Here is a 22,064-nt window from a genome sequence, read left to right as displayed (position 1 = left end):
AAGAAAGAAAAAAAGCTGGGTTTTTTTTTTGTTTTTTTTTTACTTCAACAATGAAAGGAGACGCAGGCAGACGGGGGCGTTATCGACCTGGAATTAACCAGGATCAAAACAGAGTGACAGAAAAAAGAGAAAGAACAGCTGCTGCAGCGGCACAGAGTCAATCAGATCTGGGCCTCCACGGTGAATATAGAGATAAGACCGAGATCATGATTATCCAGAAAAAGCCCAGATGTCAGGTAAATCCAAACAGGGCCCCACTGAGACTGAACAGTACACATAACTCTGCATATTTAGGACTAAAACTAAGACACTCAGGCAATTTGGCTGCGAATGAAAAAAGAAAAGAGGACTTCCTAAGCCATGAAATCTATAGATATATCCAAACTTGCCCAACAAACTTCAAGTTGCAACTCACTCTCCATGACAATGTTAAATTGGACTTCCTATGCATTCATTTTTGTTTTTGTTGAGCACCTTTTAAACTGCAGTTACTCCACATGTACTGTATACACGTGTGTCCCTTTTTTCAGCACAAACTCAGCTATAAGTCTGACTTAACAAAGTGTAAAGCTGCCAGGAACCCAAAATACAAGCCACCTGTAAAACTCTTTAGTGCTTATCACTTACAATATCATTATAGAACAGTTCAAGGTTGAAAAATATATTGTTTCACTATTTATACACACAAATATAGCAGAACAATGTAAGAAATACTACTATAAGTCTATTCGTATGTAGAATGAAGTGTGTGACTTGCACACACCCTAAGATTCTCCACAACCTTGTATGTCTGCTTTACACACACACACACCTTGAGCTCCTCCACGGCCTTGCGTAGCTCTTCGGGCGTCTTGTATGTGAAGTCTCTCTCCAGGTAGTCTTCCTCTGCCTGGTTGATCCACTCCTGCATCTCCTGCATCTCCTTCCTCAGAGCCATGGTCTTATCAAGGCCACCTTTCAGAGCGGACTTCTTAGCATAGGCCTAGACAGGGGACACACACACAAACATTTTACAGACACATGAAAGCAGTAAAACAGCCCCTCTGGATGAAGGTTACGAACCTGTTTGCAGACGTTCTCCCACTGGCCGTTGAGTTCGTCCAGTAATTTCTGGATGTAGATGGCAAATGGCGGCTCGGCTTCTTTCTTTAGGTACAGACCCACTTCATTAATGCCGTTGAGGCTGGGTTGGATGGTGTGGATGTCATTCACCAGAGCCTGGCCAATGAGAGTGCGGGATGGAGGTTACGCAGGTAGAATTGTGAACATATTTCAGAGTGGATCATTTTGTTCTTTATAAGAAATATTTTTTTTACCAGTTTTAAAAGCTGTTTATCTGCTCATTTTCAATCTCATCTTCACATCCTCAAGGTTTTTTTTTTAAAGACTCTCGGATATTTTATGGACTCCGTGGGTTGTTTTATAAATTCTCTGGGGAATTTTTATCCTGTTAACATTTTATTTTTATCTACCCCTTATAAACCTTTTATCAAACTGACCCCTTTGAGCATTTTTAAAATTGAGAACTGTTGTGTTGATAATCTTTTTAAGAAAAAAACAAGTTTATAAGTTTGTTTGTTGGTAAGAAATACAAGATATAATGCAACGTTAGTTCAAACTAGGCCATTACAAGTGATGGTTTAGTCTAAAGTAATGTCAGGATGTTTACCGTGCACTGCTCTAACTGTTTCTCCAGGGCTTCAGAGTCTCCCAGTGCAGGCCATTCCTCGTTCAGGAAGACATCCACATCTGCCATCCACTTCTTTAAAGTCTTTACATCATTCTGATAGAGACAGAAATAAATAATTGAAATTATTCAAATTCTTGTATTACCTGGACTCTCAGCCTGCATACAGTAAAGCAATCCTTCCAATCACTCTCACCTCAAACTGCATCAGTTTGGCCATGAGTTCCTGGATTCTCTGGGCGTTGTCTGCCAGCGTGGTGCCGAGTCGTCTCCAACGCGCCATGACGCCGTCCATCTCGGCACGATACCTACAGAAGATTACAGAAGCTTATTGGCTTGTGACATATTTCTTTACAGAAGCATTACTAATGCAGACTTCCTGTTTGAACCACTTCCTGTGCATTTATTGCAGTGATTCTCAAACCTAAATAAAAGCCAATCGATTGTTACAATGGCCTCATGAGCAACTAATGATAGGAGGTAGAGACAGGAGCTAGAGGCAGGAGATAGGAGCTGCCATATATGTTTAAAAGCGTTTTCATACCCAATAATGAGAAATCACTTTAATTAACTTTAAGGAAGAATGGATGGAAATAACCTGGATGGACCCTGAGGCTGGACCAGTTTGGAACCACTGTGCTGCAGAGAGACCATTGCTGGAATCTGCATCAAAATCTCATCTCGTTTAATTCTCTCTTTTAATGTATTGCACTTCATTATTTCCCATGTCTCACTTCTGGCTGATGTCTGCCGGCGCTTTCTGGAAGACCTGCTCCACAGCTGAGGTCAGGTAGTCCACCTCTCCCTGGTGTTCAGCCAGAGCCACCTCGAGGGCCTGGAGGGGTGAGAGAGAGATGGAAAGACAGAATGAGAAAGAGAGCGAAAGGGAGAGGGAGAGGGAGATTGTGTGGTTCATACAGCAAACTTTCATGTGTCCATCTTTTCTGTGCTCATCCATGATTTTACTTTACTAAAAAATTTTCTTTACTGTTATTTATACTCTTTATATGTATTTGAACCTAAATGTATCAAATAATAAAGCCAGAAGTGTATCTGAATACCAAAAATAAAAAAAATAAAAAAAAGCTGTGTAACTGTTAATGTTCTGGGTGGAAATGAATAGTGGAAATACAGCAGGGGCATGGTGGGTGGTTGAGGGGAGTATAAAGAGAGAAAATATAAGTCAGTAGAGGAGGTTGTGAACAACAGGAGGAGGTGCAGATGAGTGTAAAATGTCTGGTATAAAAAATGAAGAAGAAACATAATGAGCAAAAATGTGCCCCTCATAGCTATTGGGCCAAAAAAGAAAAGGATAAATTATAATCAAAAATACAAGCTTTGCATGTGATTGGGGGATAACCAGAGGAAAATAAATTCAGTCTGAAGAAATACATAAAAAAAGATATTAACAAAAATCTGGAAAGAAGAAATCTCTGAATGTCTCTACTGTCAAATCAGCAAGGTGCCAGGCTTCAATATTATTAACATAATGAGGTAAAAAAAACAAAAAAAACATCTGTGGAACATCAGTCAGTCTTCATCCTGCACTGCACAACTAATCTCCTAGAAACTGATGAAAAGTTTTTGAGCTGGAACCTCACTGAATGTAAAACTTCTAACTCTCCACACCTCTATGGTCTTAACCTACAGCCTTGTTTACATTTTGGCAGGCTAACAGCAGTCCCTGTTCACACTGTACAGACTGGATCACTGGATTACTGAATTACTGAAGAAAAAGCCTGAATCTGATGACTGAGCTGAAATCTGAATTTACAAGAGCAACCTTTAAAACGTCATTTCAAAAAAGGATGTGTACATTTATCCTCGATGGACACTGGATAACCAAATATCCCAAAAAAGAGTGAGTTCTGCTGTTTGTAACAGTGTGTATATGATGATGTTTTTTGATTTGACTGAGTTATGACTCCCAGTGTGAAGTTTGTGGCAAATGTAATCTGGGTTTGTATCTGAATAATATATTCATATTTGGGGACTAATACACACCCTGCCATGCAAAGATCTGTTCTAATATATATGTATATATGGGCTCCATGAATCAATCCTCATGCCGTCATTTCCTTGACACATATAAGTCTCTGTAGAACTGCAGACAAAAACACGATTTATTCACTTATCAGATAACAATCACATGTAATCCCACACCTCATGTAGATGCCATGAAGCTGGAATGCTTTGGGCAGAAACTCATTTTAACAGCTTGTGTGTTACACTACACAGTATTGAGCAGGGTGAGGTGGGAGAGTGAGGGATGACGAGCATGAGGGGTTATGAGGCTGCCACTGACTGTTAACATTTTGTAATGAAAGCCTTTTCACACTATTTGATTTTGCCTACCCTGCTGTGCAGGATGAATTACAAGTGGATAGGTGAGGGAATTCCTGGTGAACTTTGGGTGGAAGATTTTGGGGAAGAGAGCCTTGTTCACACCAAGGTGGCTCAGAGGCTTAGTTTAGCTTAGTTCAAGCACAGACCCTGGACAGGACATCTGTCACAATCCTTCTACTGCAACACTGAATCCCAAGCAGGAAGGCATTAAGGACTCTTTTTACTCAAAGTTTTGGGGCTTTGTCTCGTCTATCCTCCTCCTTTCTCTCCGTGATTTTCATCCAGCTCCATTGGAGAGCAGGGAATCACCTTCTGTAACTGACTCAATAGGGTCCCACTTTCACTGTTGATGAATGAGATGAGTGAGCTCCCTTATTAGAGATTCAACAGAAAGCTGGAGAGGTGTTGCAACAATGCAAAATGAATATGGTATACTCTATCAGATATTACTATATCATTTTAACACTTCAAAGTAAATGACAAAATGTGTTGTTTGTCGTTATCCTCCAAAAAGACCCACACAGTATTTCTCACTCGGTGCCCCTATGGACAGGACGTTGTTTGCTCAGTGCTTTCTCAAACTGCAACAAATGACTGCTACAAAAAACTACTTAGTAAAGACCATTGACTGTTTAAAGAGCAACCTAACACTTACATCTGGTGGGGGTCAATGGCTGACTGTGATCAATCCAAACATCTTACTTTCAGTGTGAAATTTCCTTCAGTTCAGTTCTCAGTCAATAGCAAAAGGGATTTGAACAGCAATCCCCTGTGTCCATGTAAGTCTCTTCGTTTACCCATAACACACCGCCATGTCCTCCCTAAGAGGTCCTATGGTGCTACTTCCGTCAACAGTCATAACTCACACTGCCACAAGAGCTCCTTGTTGGGTAAACATAAGTGGTTTAAGAAATACTGATGGTACTGATTCAAAACTATAAGGACTAGAAGCTTAAATTATTCATCTTATATAAATGAAAGCTTCCTGAAATTGTTGCGATGTATCACTCTGTGCATAGTTGTTGGAACTGCAGAAACACTTGTTTTGGCACAGTAGTGGAGCTTCTACCTCACAAATGATCTTTGGCTGAGTACAGACACACAAACCAGACAACAGCCAAGGGTTATTTTGGCCTCTCATCAAGTTACTCACGGAATTAACGTTAATTAGCGACAGCTGATATGACCTGCTGCCACCGCCGTTTGTCATTTTAACTGCAGAGTTCCGGCTAGCTGAATGTTTTGTACTCTGCTTTTTGCTAATGAGAGAGAGAGAATTAGAGCTGGAGTTTAGCGAATGTAACTTGTACTTTGTCAAAGTGGACGTTCACCCATTTCACTCACATGTGCAGTGGTACAGGACAGCAGCAGTGCTACACTAGCAGGCTGACAAAATACAGTTGATTTCAGGGAAAAAAGGATCAGCTTTATTTTAGCCGATACTGATTTTAATAATCTAGTATATTACATTAGAAAATTAAAAGGCAGCCGTTTGGAAAATTAATAATAATAATATTAATTAATTAATAATTAATTAATAACATTAATAATAAAGTCATTTTTTTCATCAACATTCATTGGTTCCAGTTTCTTAATGAGTATTTTTTGTGTTTTACATAGTTGTAAACTGTGTAAAGACAACTGTAGATGCCATCTTGGGCTTTAAGAAGTTAATTGGAGTCTTAAATCAATTATCTAAACTACCCACCCCTACTCACATCTCACTACATCGCTCTTCTGCAAAATCACAAATGAATCACATGATGTAATAACACCAAAATTATAGGTAGTGATTGAATGCTGCAATCAGGTCTTTAATAACTTCTACCAGTAGCTGTGGATGATATTAATCATCATCTCTCTTCAAGCTGTCAGTTACCTCAACCAATCAGGGCTGTTTTTAATATCGGCTAGGTCTGCTTTTCTGACAGTAAGTCAGGGTTCAAACCAAGTTCCCACCTGACGGGAGCGCTCATTACTTTAATGAACAAAGTAAGCAGAGTAAGAGGTTGATACTGTCATCTGGGAAAAGGAAACGTTTCCGACCACACATGCGACATGTACACACACGCGGGAGTCTTGTCTCTCTGAGCGACGAGAGAGGAAACAGTTGTGCTGAAAATTAATGACGGCTTATCAGTATGCAGAATGAATTCCTAATTATTATCTACAATCAACTTTAATTAATCTCAGGCTACAAGGCTTGATCTCCCTGCTAAGCTACAAGACCATTATCAAGTTTAAAAAGGGCTGAGTCCACACACACACACACACACACACACACACACACACAAACACATTCCTCTGTGGTGTGACCTTGACTTAAGTTAAAGATAATAATCAACACTTCTAAAACAACAACAAAGTAATAAAAAAGAAGAAGACCTTGGAAATACTGGAAATACTGATTAACATTGACACAATGAAAAAAGATTGTATGTGTGTCTGTATTCACCTCCACATTGTATGCATACTGACACACACTATATTGGCATTTTGTGAGTGTGTGTGTGCGTGTGTGTGTGTTTATCTGTAGGTAGATATTGTGATAAACAGAGACACTGATTTGCTCCACTGGGATTTTGCTCACCCGCCTTCTCATAATTGCAGAGTTGTAGACAAACACACACACACACATCAGCAGCAGACCAGCTCTGGCCTGCTCTCTGCATTTTAAGCAGATGCAAGTCGAGCTCCAAAAAATCACAGATTCTCACTGAAATTTAAATTATCTTTGCTTTTTTTTAGGCTTCTGAAGGTTTACAGTTTATCTTGCTGTTTAAAGCTGCTGCTTTAAATTGAAGACTGCAGTTTACAGGATACAGGACAGCAAACAACTGCAAGGCATAAATGTAATGTCATTTTGTATTGTTTGTATAGGGATGGCTTCCTGTTTCAAAGTCACAATGAAAGAGGATTTTATTAGCATAGCAAGTAGATGTATTCACTCTTAAAGATTATATATATGAGATTTAGCAAGTTTCAGCAAACAACCATTTGCTCTGTAAAGACATAATGGAGTAATGTTGTTCTGAGAGAGAAGGACGTCACACTCTCTCTTTGGCTGTGTTGTTATCCCAGCCTCTCTGTAGTTTGCTTACAAAGCTGGTCTGGCCATGTGTGCATGTTTCCACCCGAGGAGAGAGTCTGAAACTCCTGTTTTTCTCATCTATGTCGGTGAATTAAGGACAAAGATGGTGTTGGTGAGTTTTCTTTTGTTTCTGTCCACTATGAACTAAGTTACGATGTTACGATGATATACAAAGTGAAATTACCGCTTTTGTGGAGCGACAGTGATATTACGGCTGTTTCTGGTTAAACAAAAGGTCTATCTCTGTAGGGATTCTTTCTATAATGCTGTCAGAATAACAATCTGAGCAATCTGAGTTGTCAACATCAAGCACTTTTTGTAATTTGACAAATGCATCTGCCCCCAATGATTAGCTAACAACAGCCTGTTTCGTGGCTATTTTGTCATCTAACTCTAAGGGTTTATTTCGACCAGAACAGCATTGGTGACTATTAGAAAGACTGTGGAAAGACAAACGAAGATGGTTGTGGACCAGGAGATAATGTAGAGAGGGATTGTTGGAAATTTTGAATTGTGTAATGCCAAGTACTTGTAAGTTTAAAATATTAACGCTGTGTATTTGCAATACTAGTAATAGACCCCTGTTATGGAGAACTGACCAACATGATAGAATGAATGTGTTGCTGCTTCTGTTCTTCGCCTTACAAGTACGAAAGAGAAGGAGCACAAACACCTCAAGGAAGCTCTAAGAGCTTGTGACCAACCAAACTGGGCTTTCAACAAGCAACAAGATCCGACAAGAACACCACAACATGCAGAGAAAAGAACAGATGCAACAACACTGCCCTATGTTGAAGGAGTAGCTGTCTTCACCACTATATGCCTGTGTTTTTCAAACCCAGCAACAAAACTGCTAAACAAGTGCAAGACCCAAAACAGCAGCAGTGTACACATATTGGATAGAGGAGACAGGTAAAAGGAGAGTGCAGGGGGGGGGTGAGAACAGCAGAGTGGTGGGTGTGACATGTCTCTGTTGCTGTACTGATGGCTGTGGAAATACAGCACACACCGACAGGGTATACACCTACTTCTTCACCTAGTAGTGTGTATGTAATAGCGCTATTTTTACCTGTCTTTTTTATGGCAATCACAAAAGACTGAATGATCAAATGACGTCACCTTGGTTAACATAATCAGATATTGCCTATTCTACTGTGAAACACGCAGTCGGTAGTATTCACAGTGAACTGATGAAGAGCAGCAGACATTGTGGTGGTGTATGTGAGCTGGTGGGTGTGTCGTTGGGGTAAGTATGTATGTCAGAGGTCTTGAACTGAAATTGGCTTGGGGCCACCGCTGGTATTGTCATCTCATAGGAGGACCACTTCAACGTTCAAGTGCTCCAAGAAAGCGCAATATTCTGCTTCAATATGATATTTTTGTTTGAGGGAGAGAAAAAAATCTTGTCTAAGAAAGTAAATAAGGATAGAAATGGAAAGAAATAAATATACAACAGGGAAAAAAAATACTAATCATAGTAATAATGGGAGTTGGAGGTGAGCTGCGATTATAATTTGCAAAACAAGCCCCTGGCAAACATTCCCAGCCACAAAGGCAGGGGGAGCACCACATGGGTATATTTATATAACTTAAGTTATCATTTTTAGAATCCGGTTCATTCAAACTCAGTTTCTTTCACTTTTAGTTTATTTAAGTTTGTATCCAAAAATACACATACTGGAAAGAGCCGGCTAAAAAAAACCCTCCTTTGCCATTAACACTTAGTTATGTTGAAAATGACCTCTTCTTTTTAAAAGGACACTATCTGCCTTAATGATTCGTTCTACAGGGATTTTATGTTTACAATGGTGATTTGAGGATGTCCTGGTGTATCAGATGCATGCAATTTACTCACTAGGTTGTGTGTATGAATCAGACTCTTGGTTAATGGGGCATGTCATCTGTTTTCTCTCTCTTCTTTATCCTCTGCCAGCTACCTCAAAGAGCAGCAGAAAAGCATCCTTTAAAAGAGTGCTGCTTTGGCAGTTTGGCATCGCCAGTGGCAATATAACTTTACTACTCGCAGTAAAAACTGATTACAGTGTTATACAGCCCCACAGGATTATAGAGCCAGCCCCATTTTGGCATTTTATGGGAATTTGTAAACAGATCTGAGGACCAGTGTTGTCAAGAGAAAACACAGTGATACAGACCAAATCCACCTATCAGCTGAATTACTGTTGCTCCTAGTGGATGATGGGATACCCACCTAATAGCATAATTACCAGTGATTCATACCAGATAGAGCTGCTATTATACCAACCTCCAACATTACACTACACTACACGAACTAAGCCCTGATAAGTAACTAATAACTAAAATAGTTTCAATGTCTTTACATATTCAACCATTGAAACAATGTAAATACGTTTAATGTTTTTAAATTGTAAACTGTTGAGTCACTGTTGAAGTGTCAGTTGAGCACTGAAAGGCTATCAGTATAGTATATAGTATATAGTATAGTATCAGTCGAAGTTTAAGCATTGCCAGTCAAAGTGTAAGAGCTGCAAAGCATTTGAAGTATCAGTTAATGCCAAATGAATGTGCTAAGAGAGCCATACCAGGCAGAACTTAAGTTTTACTTTTACTTTTCCCGGGGAGCCATTACATTGGCTCCACTGCAGAGAGGGGAAAGCTGGCTCAGAGACAGTTCAGAATGTTATCATACAGTCTAAAGTTATAGAGCATCTTTTGCCTGTGTGGACACTTGGTGTCTCAACATAGAAAAAGATAAAAAATAAGTGTTCAGCTCGCGGTTCAATTATACGTTCGCAAGAAGTCCCTTCACCCAAATCAAACTCACAGNNCATGAATAACCTCTCTCATACATTGGTGTGAGCCAGAAAAACATTTTCTATAACAGATCTCCCATTTTGTTTAGTTTCAGCATCAAAAAACACAATTTGAATGCATTTTATGCATCTGATTCTACTCTCAGTGCTATAACTTCCTAATGGAGAATGGACGGACTAACTACTGTGAATTCAATGTGTTTTCCCCTATAATATAAATACTGAACGCTTACTGGAGATAATAACTATATGTACATCATATAATAATAGCCCATTATGTACGTTACGGTTTTACTATCTCTTCATACTGTGTGAATGTAAAGCCAGATTGTTATTGTACCTTCACATCAAAAGCATAAAGATTGTTTAAACATTTATATGGCACTGACAGCACATAACCTCAAATTATAATACTTCTGAATGCACTCAAACTCCAGATAAGATATTAAAACAGGGATAGGAGTGTGTGTGTGTGTGTGTACCTGAACGTCCTTAAGTCTCTGTTCCATAATAGGATACTCTGTAACGGCTGTGGATGGGACGGTCAGCTTGGCCTCACATTGTTGTAACCATGCCAACAGTGTCGATATGGTTTCCTTATAACGAGCCGGGGGCAAGCTCTCCAAAACTAGAGACAAACAGGAAGAGACAGAGAGATATATCAGAGAGGCTGACAGGTGATCAATGCTGTTGTACCACTGCAAACTGCTAAGACTTTAATATCCAAACATATGCATAAATACCACCCTTAATATATATTTAATTCATATAAATTGTCTATTCTCCACTGTGAGGGAAAACCTGCTGATGCTGCTGTTCTAGCTGCTGTTTACAAAGTTTGCTGGTAAATTTGTCTTTCTGAAATAATTTTTGGTTAATTTACTACTTTTGTACCTTTATGTGCAATTGCAAAGAACCTACTGAGGCGGCACCTTTCAATAAAGCCCATTGAGCTTGGTATGCACAAGCAGAACTGTGTAGTTGAAGCCAAAAACTGGATGGCAACCACTTTTCTTCAGCTAAGTCTAGACAAGACAGCTATTCTCATTAGTGGCCCTCATATATTTCTAGACAGGTGCACACATGCCTTCATCTTGCATCATGTCTTGATTATTGCAATGCGTATATGTAGATGTTTCACATGTGCAATATTGCTTTATTCATGAATACTTTTGACTCTTGCATTTCACACAGTTTATGACTTTTATATTTCTACGATTACTACTGACTTTTTTCAATGTATGTAAGTATTCAGTAAAGCTTCCCCGGTTTGATGTGAAAGACACGTGCTGGCCTGACCTGAACTAACTTCAGAGGCAGATAAAGACAGAAAGCCACAAAAAGAAGAGTGCCACTCAAATAACTGCTGCAAAAAATATTCTATTCTATATGCTTCTCAGCTGTACTGATTGTAATTCAGCGCAGTAATCTGTCCACATCCATTCTTCTATGAGTAGTTGAATGTGTGTGTTGGGTATCGCACCCCTGGTGTGGGTGGGAAAAGCGCGGTGTGTGGCACGAGGGAAGGAGCTGTCTGAGTAAGTTAAGAATTATAGTTTGTCTGTTTGGCTGTCAGCATCTTTCTCTATCTTTTCTTCCCTCTCCAGCTGCCTCTCCTTCTCTTCCTTTCTTCCCACTCCCTGCATCTTTGTCTCTCAATGTCTTTTCCCTCAGGGTCATTTTTCGCAGTGGCTATATTTTTTGTATTCTCATTTCTTTCCATCATTCCCTCCCTCATTGATATAAATAGCTCTCTGCTCTTGTTTTGTCACAACGTCTGTCTGATTTAGTTTTCCTGGTCTTGATGACTGCAGCTTTTAGCTTCTTTTTCTATCTCATTAAGTCTCATTGTCATTGTTTTCACTGAGAAAGCCGCAGAGAGTGTCTCACACACACACACACACACTCACGGACACAGTGAGAGTAGCACTACAAATTGAACTAAATGACTCACTCTCACTTGCTGCTCGCCATGAAGACAGGTGACAAAGTGTAACCACATGGGTGAGAGCCGACTGTATGTTGTCACACACAAGTCTGAGTCACTCGACTTGTCAACCAGCTCTGAAATGTGAGCATGTTAAGTGATGGGATGACACTCACAGCTCTTAAAATTAGAGCCTTTGAATGACAGTTTCCTTGATTCCTTTCACTAGAGAACATAGAGCTTGTGACTTTACTTCGGCACTACTTGTTAGCTGGGAGGAACCATCAGAGTCCTCTAGGTCCTCAGAGAGGACCTACGGTAAATCCAAATCTAATTGTGAAAAGTATATCTTTTTATATCAAATTAAATTTAAACTAACCCCACTCAACTACAATTTGTCTGTGTCAGGAAAATCAGGCACAGAAAAGAAATACATTTTTGAAAATTTTACATTTATCCCAATGTAATGTCCTAAATTGGTGCCGGCTCCTGATGGATCAGAAGCATAATACTGATTTCCTGAATGCCATTTATTCATTCATTTAATGTCTGGCACAGCTCATGCTAAGTGTATATGTATAACAGTTGTTAAAGGACTGGTGTGTAGGATTAAGTGGCATCAGGCGATATAGTAGATTGCTTCACTCTCCCATTTCAAGCACAAAGGAAAAACTATGGTGGCTGTGAAATGCATGAAAGATATAAACGTCCCTTTTTAAATTGGATGCTTGGTATGTCTGCTCTGGGCTTCTGTAGAAACATGGCAGTTTAACATGTCAGACTCCATGGAAAGCTCATTATAAGGTAACAAAAACATAAAGATTCTTATATTCAGTCTAATCAAAAGATAGTTATGCATATTATATTCAATATCTGCCAATAGATGCTTTAACACGGTGTGAAATGGAGGTAACACTGGAAACCTCATGAGTTATTTGCTTCAGAATCTTAACCGCCAGATTAAACAAAACATTTGAGAACTAAAATGTACTGTGCTTTGCAGCCGGCTGCAGTGCTGTATGGATCTCCCTTCTGTCCAAAACTCTCTGCTGTTACATGTATGCCATATCTAATTGGTCATTCAATGCATCCATGTCTCATAAAAATGTATTAAGTTGCTCCTCGGTCTGAAAATAAGGCGCATATAAAATGTCAGGTACATCTGGACTTTGGCCCCACATTGAAATATGTGTTTGATATCAGCATAAAATCTAACAATATGATTCCTAACAGGTCTCCATATGGAAACTCTCTTTTCTCTTGGCCTCTCTACACAGACATCAGAGGTCAGTGTGAGCATAATTAAGCTGGCAGAGATTCAGTGTCTCACCCAAGGATATGTCAACAAGGTAGATGTTTGTTACACCCGGGTCATTCAAGGCAGTCTCGCCAGGCAACCAGCAGTGCAATTAGTGCCATTGTACTATTCTGAACTGAATACTCAAAGTTAGTGGGTGGTTTAAAAATGTTTTCAACTCAGCCTGGGAAATCAAATAATAATATAAGCAGTACAGCATAATACGTGAGTTTTTTGGCAGATTGAAAAATGGGATGCTGTGCCATATCAAATACATAAATGCTTTGTGGGGGTAATTGGAGCGCGGATATGGAAACAGTACTGTATTCATCCCTGCATCTACCCACACTGAAAGACGTTGCTGTAGGCTGCAGATCTGTTTGCACGATCTCAATGCATTCGTTCTGTTTTCCAACAACCACAACTAGTGTGTCTGTGCTGATTCTTGGGGTGTTGTTGTTGCTGTTGTGGGCAGAGACATTTGCCACTCTAAATCTGTCTGATACAGTGTGTGGGCTACAGCAGACTGACAAAGCTGACTTCCACAGCAGGAAACTAAACAGTCACTTACATAGTCCTACATAGGCCTGGCTACTCTGTAAAAATATGGAAGGGAGATGATGATTTTTAGGTTTTGACAAGATTAGGAACTGGAACTCCACATCAATCTCACATAACACATAAGAAGTACCATTCCTGGTGCTATGAGAGTGCTTGAAAATGATCTCTCTCCTTCCTTTGTTTCCTGCCATTGCTCTACTGTCACTGTCTAAAATTAAAGCCACCTGAAGGAAACATTGATAGACACAGTGTGCTCTTTTTCACACCCTTGAATAAATCAACATAAATAAGCAGGCTGCATATGCTTTACAGACTGTTGTTTAAACTCAATAATATATTAACTGAATAAATTCATTTAAAATAGAATGACAGCTTGCAGCTCAGTTTGGGCTGAAAAATACCTGCAACTCAGCATCATGTGGCGTCAGCATAGTCCACAAATTTTCAACGAACGAAAACAGCTGGTTGTCCAGATCAATACTTTATGAGTTTCTGATTGATACCTTTGGCCCCCACGGAAGACGCAGTCATATTTTTGGGTTTTGTTTAGAGACTGGAGAAGAGGCTACTGACTAGTGTTTTATGTCTGGTGCCTGTTTTTCTTTGTTCTTCAAAAATTCATTGTAATGATCAGGACGACAGCTCTTCAGATGGGTCATTAAATTTGTAGTGTGGACTGAGCAATTAGTGCAAACTTTGATTTCTGTTTTGGGAAACTTTAAAAGACCTCCACACCGCAGACACACTTTCACACATCTTTTATGCTCACAGACGTGGTGATGTCATCCTTGGGCTTGCACACCCTCATGCTGGGTGGCACAGCGCCAAGCATTTAGCCTAGTTAATGGTATAATTGGAGCGTCATCTTATCAGCCTTATCCCTAATTCAGGCATCGTTGAGTCCCCACATATCAATAGTTAACTTGAATGATGTCCAAATCTATGAAAATAAGACCCATGTTCAGAATAATAAAACTTTCCTGAAAATGTAGCACTTACTCTAACAAACTCTACCCACCAACTTTTAAAATTGAGGGCATGTCAACAAAAGCGAGGGCCACAAGGTGCAGTAACAAGGTCAACTCGTATGCTCTGTACTAAATGAATTGCTGGGATTAAGTTTTCGCAGTGAATCAGCATCTCTCCTCTCTCACCCAGTTGTAGCTGCCTCTCTCTCGCCCTCAGATCCTCCAGCACCTTGTGGTAGTGCTCTTTGAAGGCATGGATGTCGGCATCCAGGAAGGATGAAGGCTCCTCGCCTTCCTTTTCCTCCTTCAGCTCATTCAGACGCTTCTCCAAAAGCTCCACCTGAGGCTCCAGGGCGGCCAGGCGAGCCACCTCCTCCTGCGGGGACAAAAAGGAGGAGAAAGGGTCACTTAATGAATGAACCAATGAGGGAGAAAGTGTTAGTCAACCATACAGGCAAACTCCTATGTTGTTACCATGGAGATTTTGGGGAGAAAAAAAATAAAATTCTGTATAACTATTCCATAAGTCCAAACTACTCTAATAAAAACTGATCTGTGGAAAAATATTGTGTTTTCATTTTTAAAGTTCCACTCCATTTGCCTTGTGCTTAATCAGTTCTATTTTACAGAAATGTTTAAATACACTCCCAACTGTTAATGAATAGGAAGCCAAGCAGGAAATTGGACCAGCTCAGCAAAACTGAAATGTAGCCGTGAAACTATTTCTCTTCAAACTGTACAAAGAGAGCAGAGAAAAAAACACTGCTTTATCAGCACAGGAAGGGGGGAGAGGAACAGTGTGTAGTTAAATGATTTTTTCTATACTTTTCAACATCTGGTTTATGTTCACGCCAACAGTAAAAACCAATAGTTGATGTTATATTCTTGTATGAACTCGAGCCAGTTGATCATCGGCTCAGCCTCACTCTCCTTAGTTACTGTTGCTACACCTTTTTATGTGTTACTTAGGATCTAGCAAGGTACATATAATTTACAATGATCACTAAAAATATCTACTCATGTTTGAAACGTTGCGTCCTAGATTTTTGACAGAGGCAGACCAAAAAGAGGCATGTCATTTTTAGCTGACCCTTGATTTTTCCACCTAATTAAGCTAACGTTAGGTCAATGAGTGGGTTGAAAATGTAGTCTCTCCGGCTGTGTCATGAACTATGTGACTTTATGTGATATTGGGCTAAAAGACTGAGGCAAAAGCTGCTAACACTGTTTAATCAGTTCCTTGCACTTTTGGTCTTTTATTTTATTTAAAACATAATAGACAGAGACATTCACTGATGCACTCAAAGTATGTTCAGTCTGTTGTTTAGACAGATTTAAATGAGATGGTTGATTCTGTTTTACTATTAGGTGGATACTATATACACACCTCTCTTAATTGCACTCTGTCAGCCATCACAAAGGTGGATGTGAACAGAGGTGTTTGAATGAGCTCCTTATCGTTATTCTCAAAGACCGCCTGTTCTTTAAAGTGGGTTAAACCACAAACATCAACTGACAGCTGTGGAGTTGAATGTTATCGGCTACAGATAGCGTTGACACAGAGGGGTGGTATCAGTAAAATTGGCAGCAACAGGCTTGGAAGTTGGGCTTGATTAAAAATAATGACCTGCATGGGTTGTCTGTGTACCAGCCATGTAAATGATTGATGTTATGAACCTTTTGGAGTTAAACAGAATGTTATTTCAGACCAGTAGACTTTCAGTTCACCTTTGAGGTCCATCAGCAAAACAACTCACATTTGCATAAAGCATAAAGTCTAATCTGAGAGAAAACACTTGGCTTAATATCTTAAAGGTAACAACATTGGTATCCTACACGTTGGCTCACGTACACCATTTTGTTCTTCCAATGCTGTTCTTGTAAAACCCCAAATTGTCATTTTTACATTATTGTTTGTGTTATTAGTAATTAGTAAAATTTAGAAGTGCTGGTAGGCAGAGCCCAGGCTAGCTGATCCACCTGCTTCCAGTCTTTATGCGAAGCTATCAGGATGGAATACATTTTCTTGGCAAAAAAGTGAATAGTTGGATTTGCCAAAATGTAAAACTATTAGGTTTCTATTGTTACTTAAACTGGAGGAAATTGTCCCTTCCTTGGGGACTACTTTCAGTGAGGGATGATGCTTTTGGACAACAATGGAGCTCTTTGGCATAGAAGACTAAGATATATCAGGCTTTGGCTACACACACAATACTAGGTTGGAGTTTTAATACATCAAAACAGTTTTCGTCTTTTTATAAATTTTGTTGACAATAAGAAAAATGTAGAATGTCAACTTATCATTTAGGCCAATTAGAAATTTAATTTCAACTCAACTTTTCACATTACATAAATGGGGATGCTGAGGAGGATCAGTCCATGTGAGTTGCAGGATAGAGCAGGTAGCAGGTTAATATTCACTGAACTGTCCTGGGGTGAAGGCTTTGAATGGAGCTCAGTTTTATCCCCCTGTAACTCTAACTCTAACACTCCAGCCTAAAGAAGAGAAACACACTCCTTGTTCATGAATAATGCTAAAAAGCACAAGCATTTAACCTCGACAGAATATATTTTTGTAAGCCAACAGTTGGCTGCATGATTTGCCACCGGGAAGGTCATTTTAAAAGTTTCAGTAAATATTTTATTTTCTCTGAAGTCTTTGCTGTTTAATATAAAGACAGGAACTCAGAAAGTATTATGTGTGGGAGAAAGTGTGTGTTCTCCATTTGTGTCTATGTGTGGGGGAGTGAAAGTGTGTGGGCGCACTTTCTGAGGGAAACCTTGTTTGTGTGAATTTGTCTGCAGTGGAAGCTAGACATATCTTCGAAGAAAAATCAAGTTTCAGCACTGCATCTCCTTTTTCTCCCAGCGTCATCTGTTAACTTTCTTTTTTCCTTCATCCTTTATCCACCTGCATTCTTATTTCTATCCATTCCCCCAATCCTCCCTGTTTTCTTTCTATAGTGTCTGTGGCGATGACTCCTCTCTATACCTTCCTTCCTGTCTGATGTCCTTTTTTCACGTTAATTATACCTTACTTGTTCCTATCTCTCCTTTTAGAAGTGTTTCTGGAACTGTCTGTCACTTCCTGCTGTTTAGATGTTATCAAAATGAACCTGTGTTTCTGTGTGTGTTTTATGCTGGTTATTTGGTTTAAAGCAGGGGCTTTCAAAGTCTGACACTGAGGGCCCAACTGCGTCCCTCCCCCCAAAATTAGAACTATTACAAGTATGCTGAATAACCTATTAGTGGTTACTTTTTGCAATGTACCCATGGATGTACAGACAACTGCCACAATTTTATACTGAAAGCCTAAAATAAATATGATTCTCAGGCAAGTTCTGCAGTCATAAGGAGTGTCTTTGTTCTACGATTTCTAAATCTGTTTAAATCTTAATAATTAACACAGTATATCTGGTCTGTTTAATCTGTATAGCCAAAAAAAGGACTAAAAACGGAAAAGTTGTGGTCTTTACATTCAATTTGGACAGAGCCCGGCTAGCTTTTCCTGAGCTAGGTAACCTACTCGGCTGCTGGCTTTTCATGTTTAGCGTGGAGAGACTTCTTCAGATGGATGTCCTCTAATAATTTCTTTATTAGTTTTTAACAAAAGTTACAGTACATCAGTGGCTGCACTTTCTTTGTGAGTAGCATGTTGGGAAGAGTAGGTGTAAGTGTTTGAAAGGACAAATTGGAGAATAGAGAAGAAAAACACTTAATTTAGTCTGTGTTGGAATGAATGCATAAATAACATAAAAATACTTACAGACAAATTCTGTGACAAACAGATGCATGAAAAGAGACAGAAATTCAAGCAAGCCAAATAAATATAGTATATGAAGACAAAATTAAGATAAAAAATAAAAAAGAAAATTAAACAAAAGAAAATGATAGCTAACAACAAATGGATTTTAAGAAAACCAAATCAAATGCTGTGTGAACATGAATGCCATAATGTTTAGGTTCATTACATTTGTGTTTATGCTTAAAAAAGTGTGAATGCACAGGTATGAAGTGATGTGTATCAGTGTGGGGCTGAGCAGGAAATAATGGATCATCCTGGAGAAAGTTTGCACTCATAAACACTAATTCCACTCACCCGGCATCGGTCCAGTTGTACTTTGAGTGGTTCTGCTTCAGAGGCTGGAGGCGCCTGGACTTTGAGCCAGTTCTCACTATTGTCCACAGCCTGCTCACACTGCTCATACAAGCTGTAAAAGGCCAGTACCTGAAGGACACACACACACACACACACACAGTGAGAAACCCATTTTGAATATAGGTTAAGAAAAGCCTCTGTTCAATTCCCACTAAGACACAAGCAAACACCCACACAACATCTGTCGCGTTTCACAAACTCTCTCCAAGATTGCAGCCGAGCTGTGTGATACGTCACACTCACCAAACTCCATCCACACCTGAGTGAGTCATAGCACATTGAAATTCTCATTCTGTACCTGGATGGCAATTTTGTTGTTTAAAGTCTATACATAGTGAAAAGGCTAGTTAGAGCCTCTCTGTGAAATTCACCTGCCTTTTGGACACTTTGAGAGGCAATATGGGATGACTCATATGTTTCAAGTAGGAAAACAAACAAAAACATGGTGGTATAGAGCATTAACATAACCATATATATATAAATAAATATCAACACGTCAGACTCATATTACGGGCAGTAGCAGATAAGATAAAAACAATACAAAGAATACTAGAGTTGCTCCTGGCTATTTCACACAATGACTTGCAGAGGTTAGAGTTTATGTGACTTAGACAGCGGTAGAAGATTTGCTTAGATCTTTAAGTATGAGCAAAGTACCAAAAGTAAAAGTACTCATTCTGCAGGATGCAGCAGGTAAAGGCGGGGCTACTTTTACCTATTTTACAGTATATACTGCTGAGTAGCTTAATACATTTTTATCTTATATGACTATATTTATATAAATATATATTTATATAATTCTATCATTTCTTGGTGACACTGATGTCCACTAGAGGATTAATCTGCATTTTAAGTTAAAACAAAAAGACAATAAGATAAGTGTTAAGTGTAGAATTTCATTGCTATATAACCACTCTGGACTGTAAAAACAGTTCAAATAAAAAACAAATCATTCAATTTAAAGCAACTAGTTTGAGAAAATAACCACAATGATGTCTTCAGTGGTGGTAAATGAGCTCAGCAGCCCATAGTAGGGACAAACAATTCAGAATATTTCTGTCTCTGCTGCATATATTTTCTATTCTTTATTAAACTAATTAAAATATTAATTGTCTGTAGAAAGTCCCTCAACATTATGGAAATGCAATACTCACTTGCTGGAGTACAGTTTTAAAATGTTGCTGTTGTTGTTCAGTAAAAAAAAAGGCCTGAGAGGAAGACATACAGTAGCATGTGGTAAAAAATGGGGTGGATATATGTGTGTACCTTTGCCTGGTAAGCCAGCCATGCCAGCCTGTCTGCCAACAGGGCACAGAATCCCACCCAGCGCTGGTTCAGCTGCTCTGCTGCCTGGGCAATGTCATCAGCACGACTCCCCTCTGAGGGAGGGGGGGGGGACAGAGAAACAGAGGGGGCTGTCACACACATACACATACACAGTGATACATGCTTTACAGTTCACATGGGCACGACTAGTCTCTCTGTAGGGGAGTGGGGACAGACATAAATACACACACACTCTATACACACAAAATCTGGTGAATGTCATCTGTAGGAGAGGTGAGGCAAGCTATCAATATTCTGCACAAAATGTGAGCTCCAAAAACTGTTTATCTGCCTGCCCACTGAACACAGACACTCACACACACATCTCACTGTGCATTCATACTCACCGCTAACTGACATTTATTTTTGATGTAAATGGCCAATTTAAAGTGTGCGCAAAACATCAGTTCCCGGAAAATGAAAACCTCCAAGAGGTTCCAGGAGGGAGAAATCAATGCTGAAGTTATACAAAGATGGATTCATGCTCCTGCCTCTTAAAGGGCAAACTGAACCCCATTGGCTGCATGATAACTGGACCTGGAAGAGCAGCATCCTGGCTCGCATGTCTCATCCGGCATCCAAACAGACTTGAGAACGCTTCTTCCTGTAATTGTACATCAATTATGTTCCACTTACATGTCAAACATTTGGCTGATTCCATTTTCCATTACAGCCTATTACGAATAGAACAGCACAATACTTGATGCTGGATAAGTGCCATCACATGTGACCCTGAAGTTAAGGCAGGTTGAAGTCAAAGACAATGGAGCAATGACCTTCGTTTTAAAATGCTGTTCTACAGCATATTTTCTCTTACTTTCAACAAATCCAATGTGCTGAACCAAATCAACAATGTATTAATCTTAATAACAAGTACAGTGTGTATCAAAGCCTGACACATCTTATTCCTCTGTGCCATAGAGTTGTTGTCCAAAAACCTAAAAGCTCACCAGTGAGGCACAGTGTTGCACTGGGGGAAATGTTCTTTTTTGATTTCTTGTCAAGAGTTAGATGAAGAGATCGTTACCACTCTCATGTCTCTCTGATAAAAAAACAGCAGAGAATTAACTTAGCGTAACAACTGGAAGCAAGGGGAAACAGTTAGCCTGGCTCTGTCCAAATGTAATGAAATCCACCTACCATCGCCTCTAAAGCTCACAAATTACCATGTTACATCTTTTTATGCAACTTGTGTTTTTTATGGGGTTGGACAGAACCATACTAGCCGTTTTTTCTCCCACTCTTTCTGCTAAGCTAAGCTAGTCGGCAGCTGACTCCAGCTTCATATTGAACAGATAGACGTAAGAGTGGTATTGATAATCCCATCCCAATATGAATGAGTAAATGAATGAATTTCTGATTAAATTCTGATTTTGTAATAATATAATAATAATATTTACTTTTATTGATGAGTTATTAATGAAGTAATGTAATTATTTTTTCAATGAGTAATACTTTATGAATAATGGAGTACACTTTTAAAACAACCTGCCCACAAGTTACTTTGTGACCTATTTTTAAACACTTACATCTTCAGACAGGGAAACTAGAAAGCAGTCTGAGATGGACTAACTAAGTTTTACTTTACAATAAGCTGGTTTGTTAATTGCTAACTGGAAAAGCTTATTGCTCATAATGATGTAATGTTTTTAGAGCTTTATTTAAAAGCTTTATAAAGGTTCTTCCAGGGTTGAATCACCTCATTTAACATCATATTGCAGTAAGTGAGTTGAGTAATGTTCTGGTATGTTTCATTTGAATGATAGTTAGAGCCAGAACTGGAATGAATAAAGAAAAACGAAAAGTGAAAAGTATAAATGTTGAGTGTTTTTCTGCTTTCAGAACCTCCAACAATTGCACAAGGACAGAGGAGAGGGCAGACGAGAAGAAACATCTCTCTCTCTCTCTCT

The 22,064-nt window shown here is 39.2% G+C and overlaps 1 protein-coding gene across 8 annotated transcripts in view; it reads right to left on the bottom strand.

Moving 5' to 3' along the window:
- dmd (dystrophin) overlaps positions 1 to 22,064 on the bottom strand; it is a gene marked incomplete at its 5' end in the record, with an annotated part of 195,686 nt that overhangs the window by 105,355 nt on the left and 68,267 nt on the right. For all 8 annotated transcript variants that reach the window (XM_035677552.1, XM_035677560.1, XM_035677555.1 and 5 more), the window contains 9 exon segments: positions 812 to 982; positions 1,063 to 1,218; positions 1,670 to 1,783; positions 1,884 to 1,995; positions 2,422 to 2,522; positions 10,399 to 10,544; positions 14,856 to 15,045; positions 18,769 to 18,897; positions 20,095 to 20,207. In XM_035677552.1, the coding sequence (XP_035533445.1) occupies positions 812 to 982; positions 1,063 to 1,218; positions 1,670 to 1,783; positions 1,884 to 1,995; positions 2,422 to 2,522; positions 10,399 to 10,544; positions 14,856 to 15,045; positions 18,769 to 18,897; positions 20,095 to 20,207 (1,232 nt within the window).

Source organism: Morone saxatilis, unplaced genomic scaffold (assembly GCF_004916995.1).
Source record: "Morone saxatilis isolate NCDOM2014 unplaced genomic scaffold, NCSU_SB_2.0 Contig6, whole genome shotgun sequence".
NCBI lineage: Eukaryota > Metazoa > Chordata > Actinopteri > Moronidae > Morone > Morone saxatilis.
The sequence above is the reverse complement of the archived record's forward strand: the minus strand, read 5'-3'. Positions and strand labels throughout refer to the sequence as shown.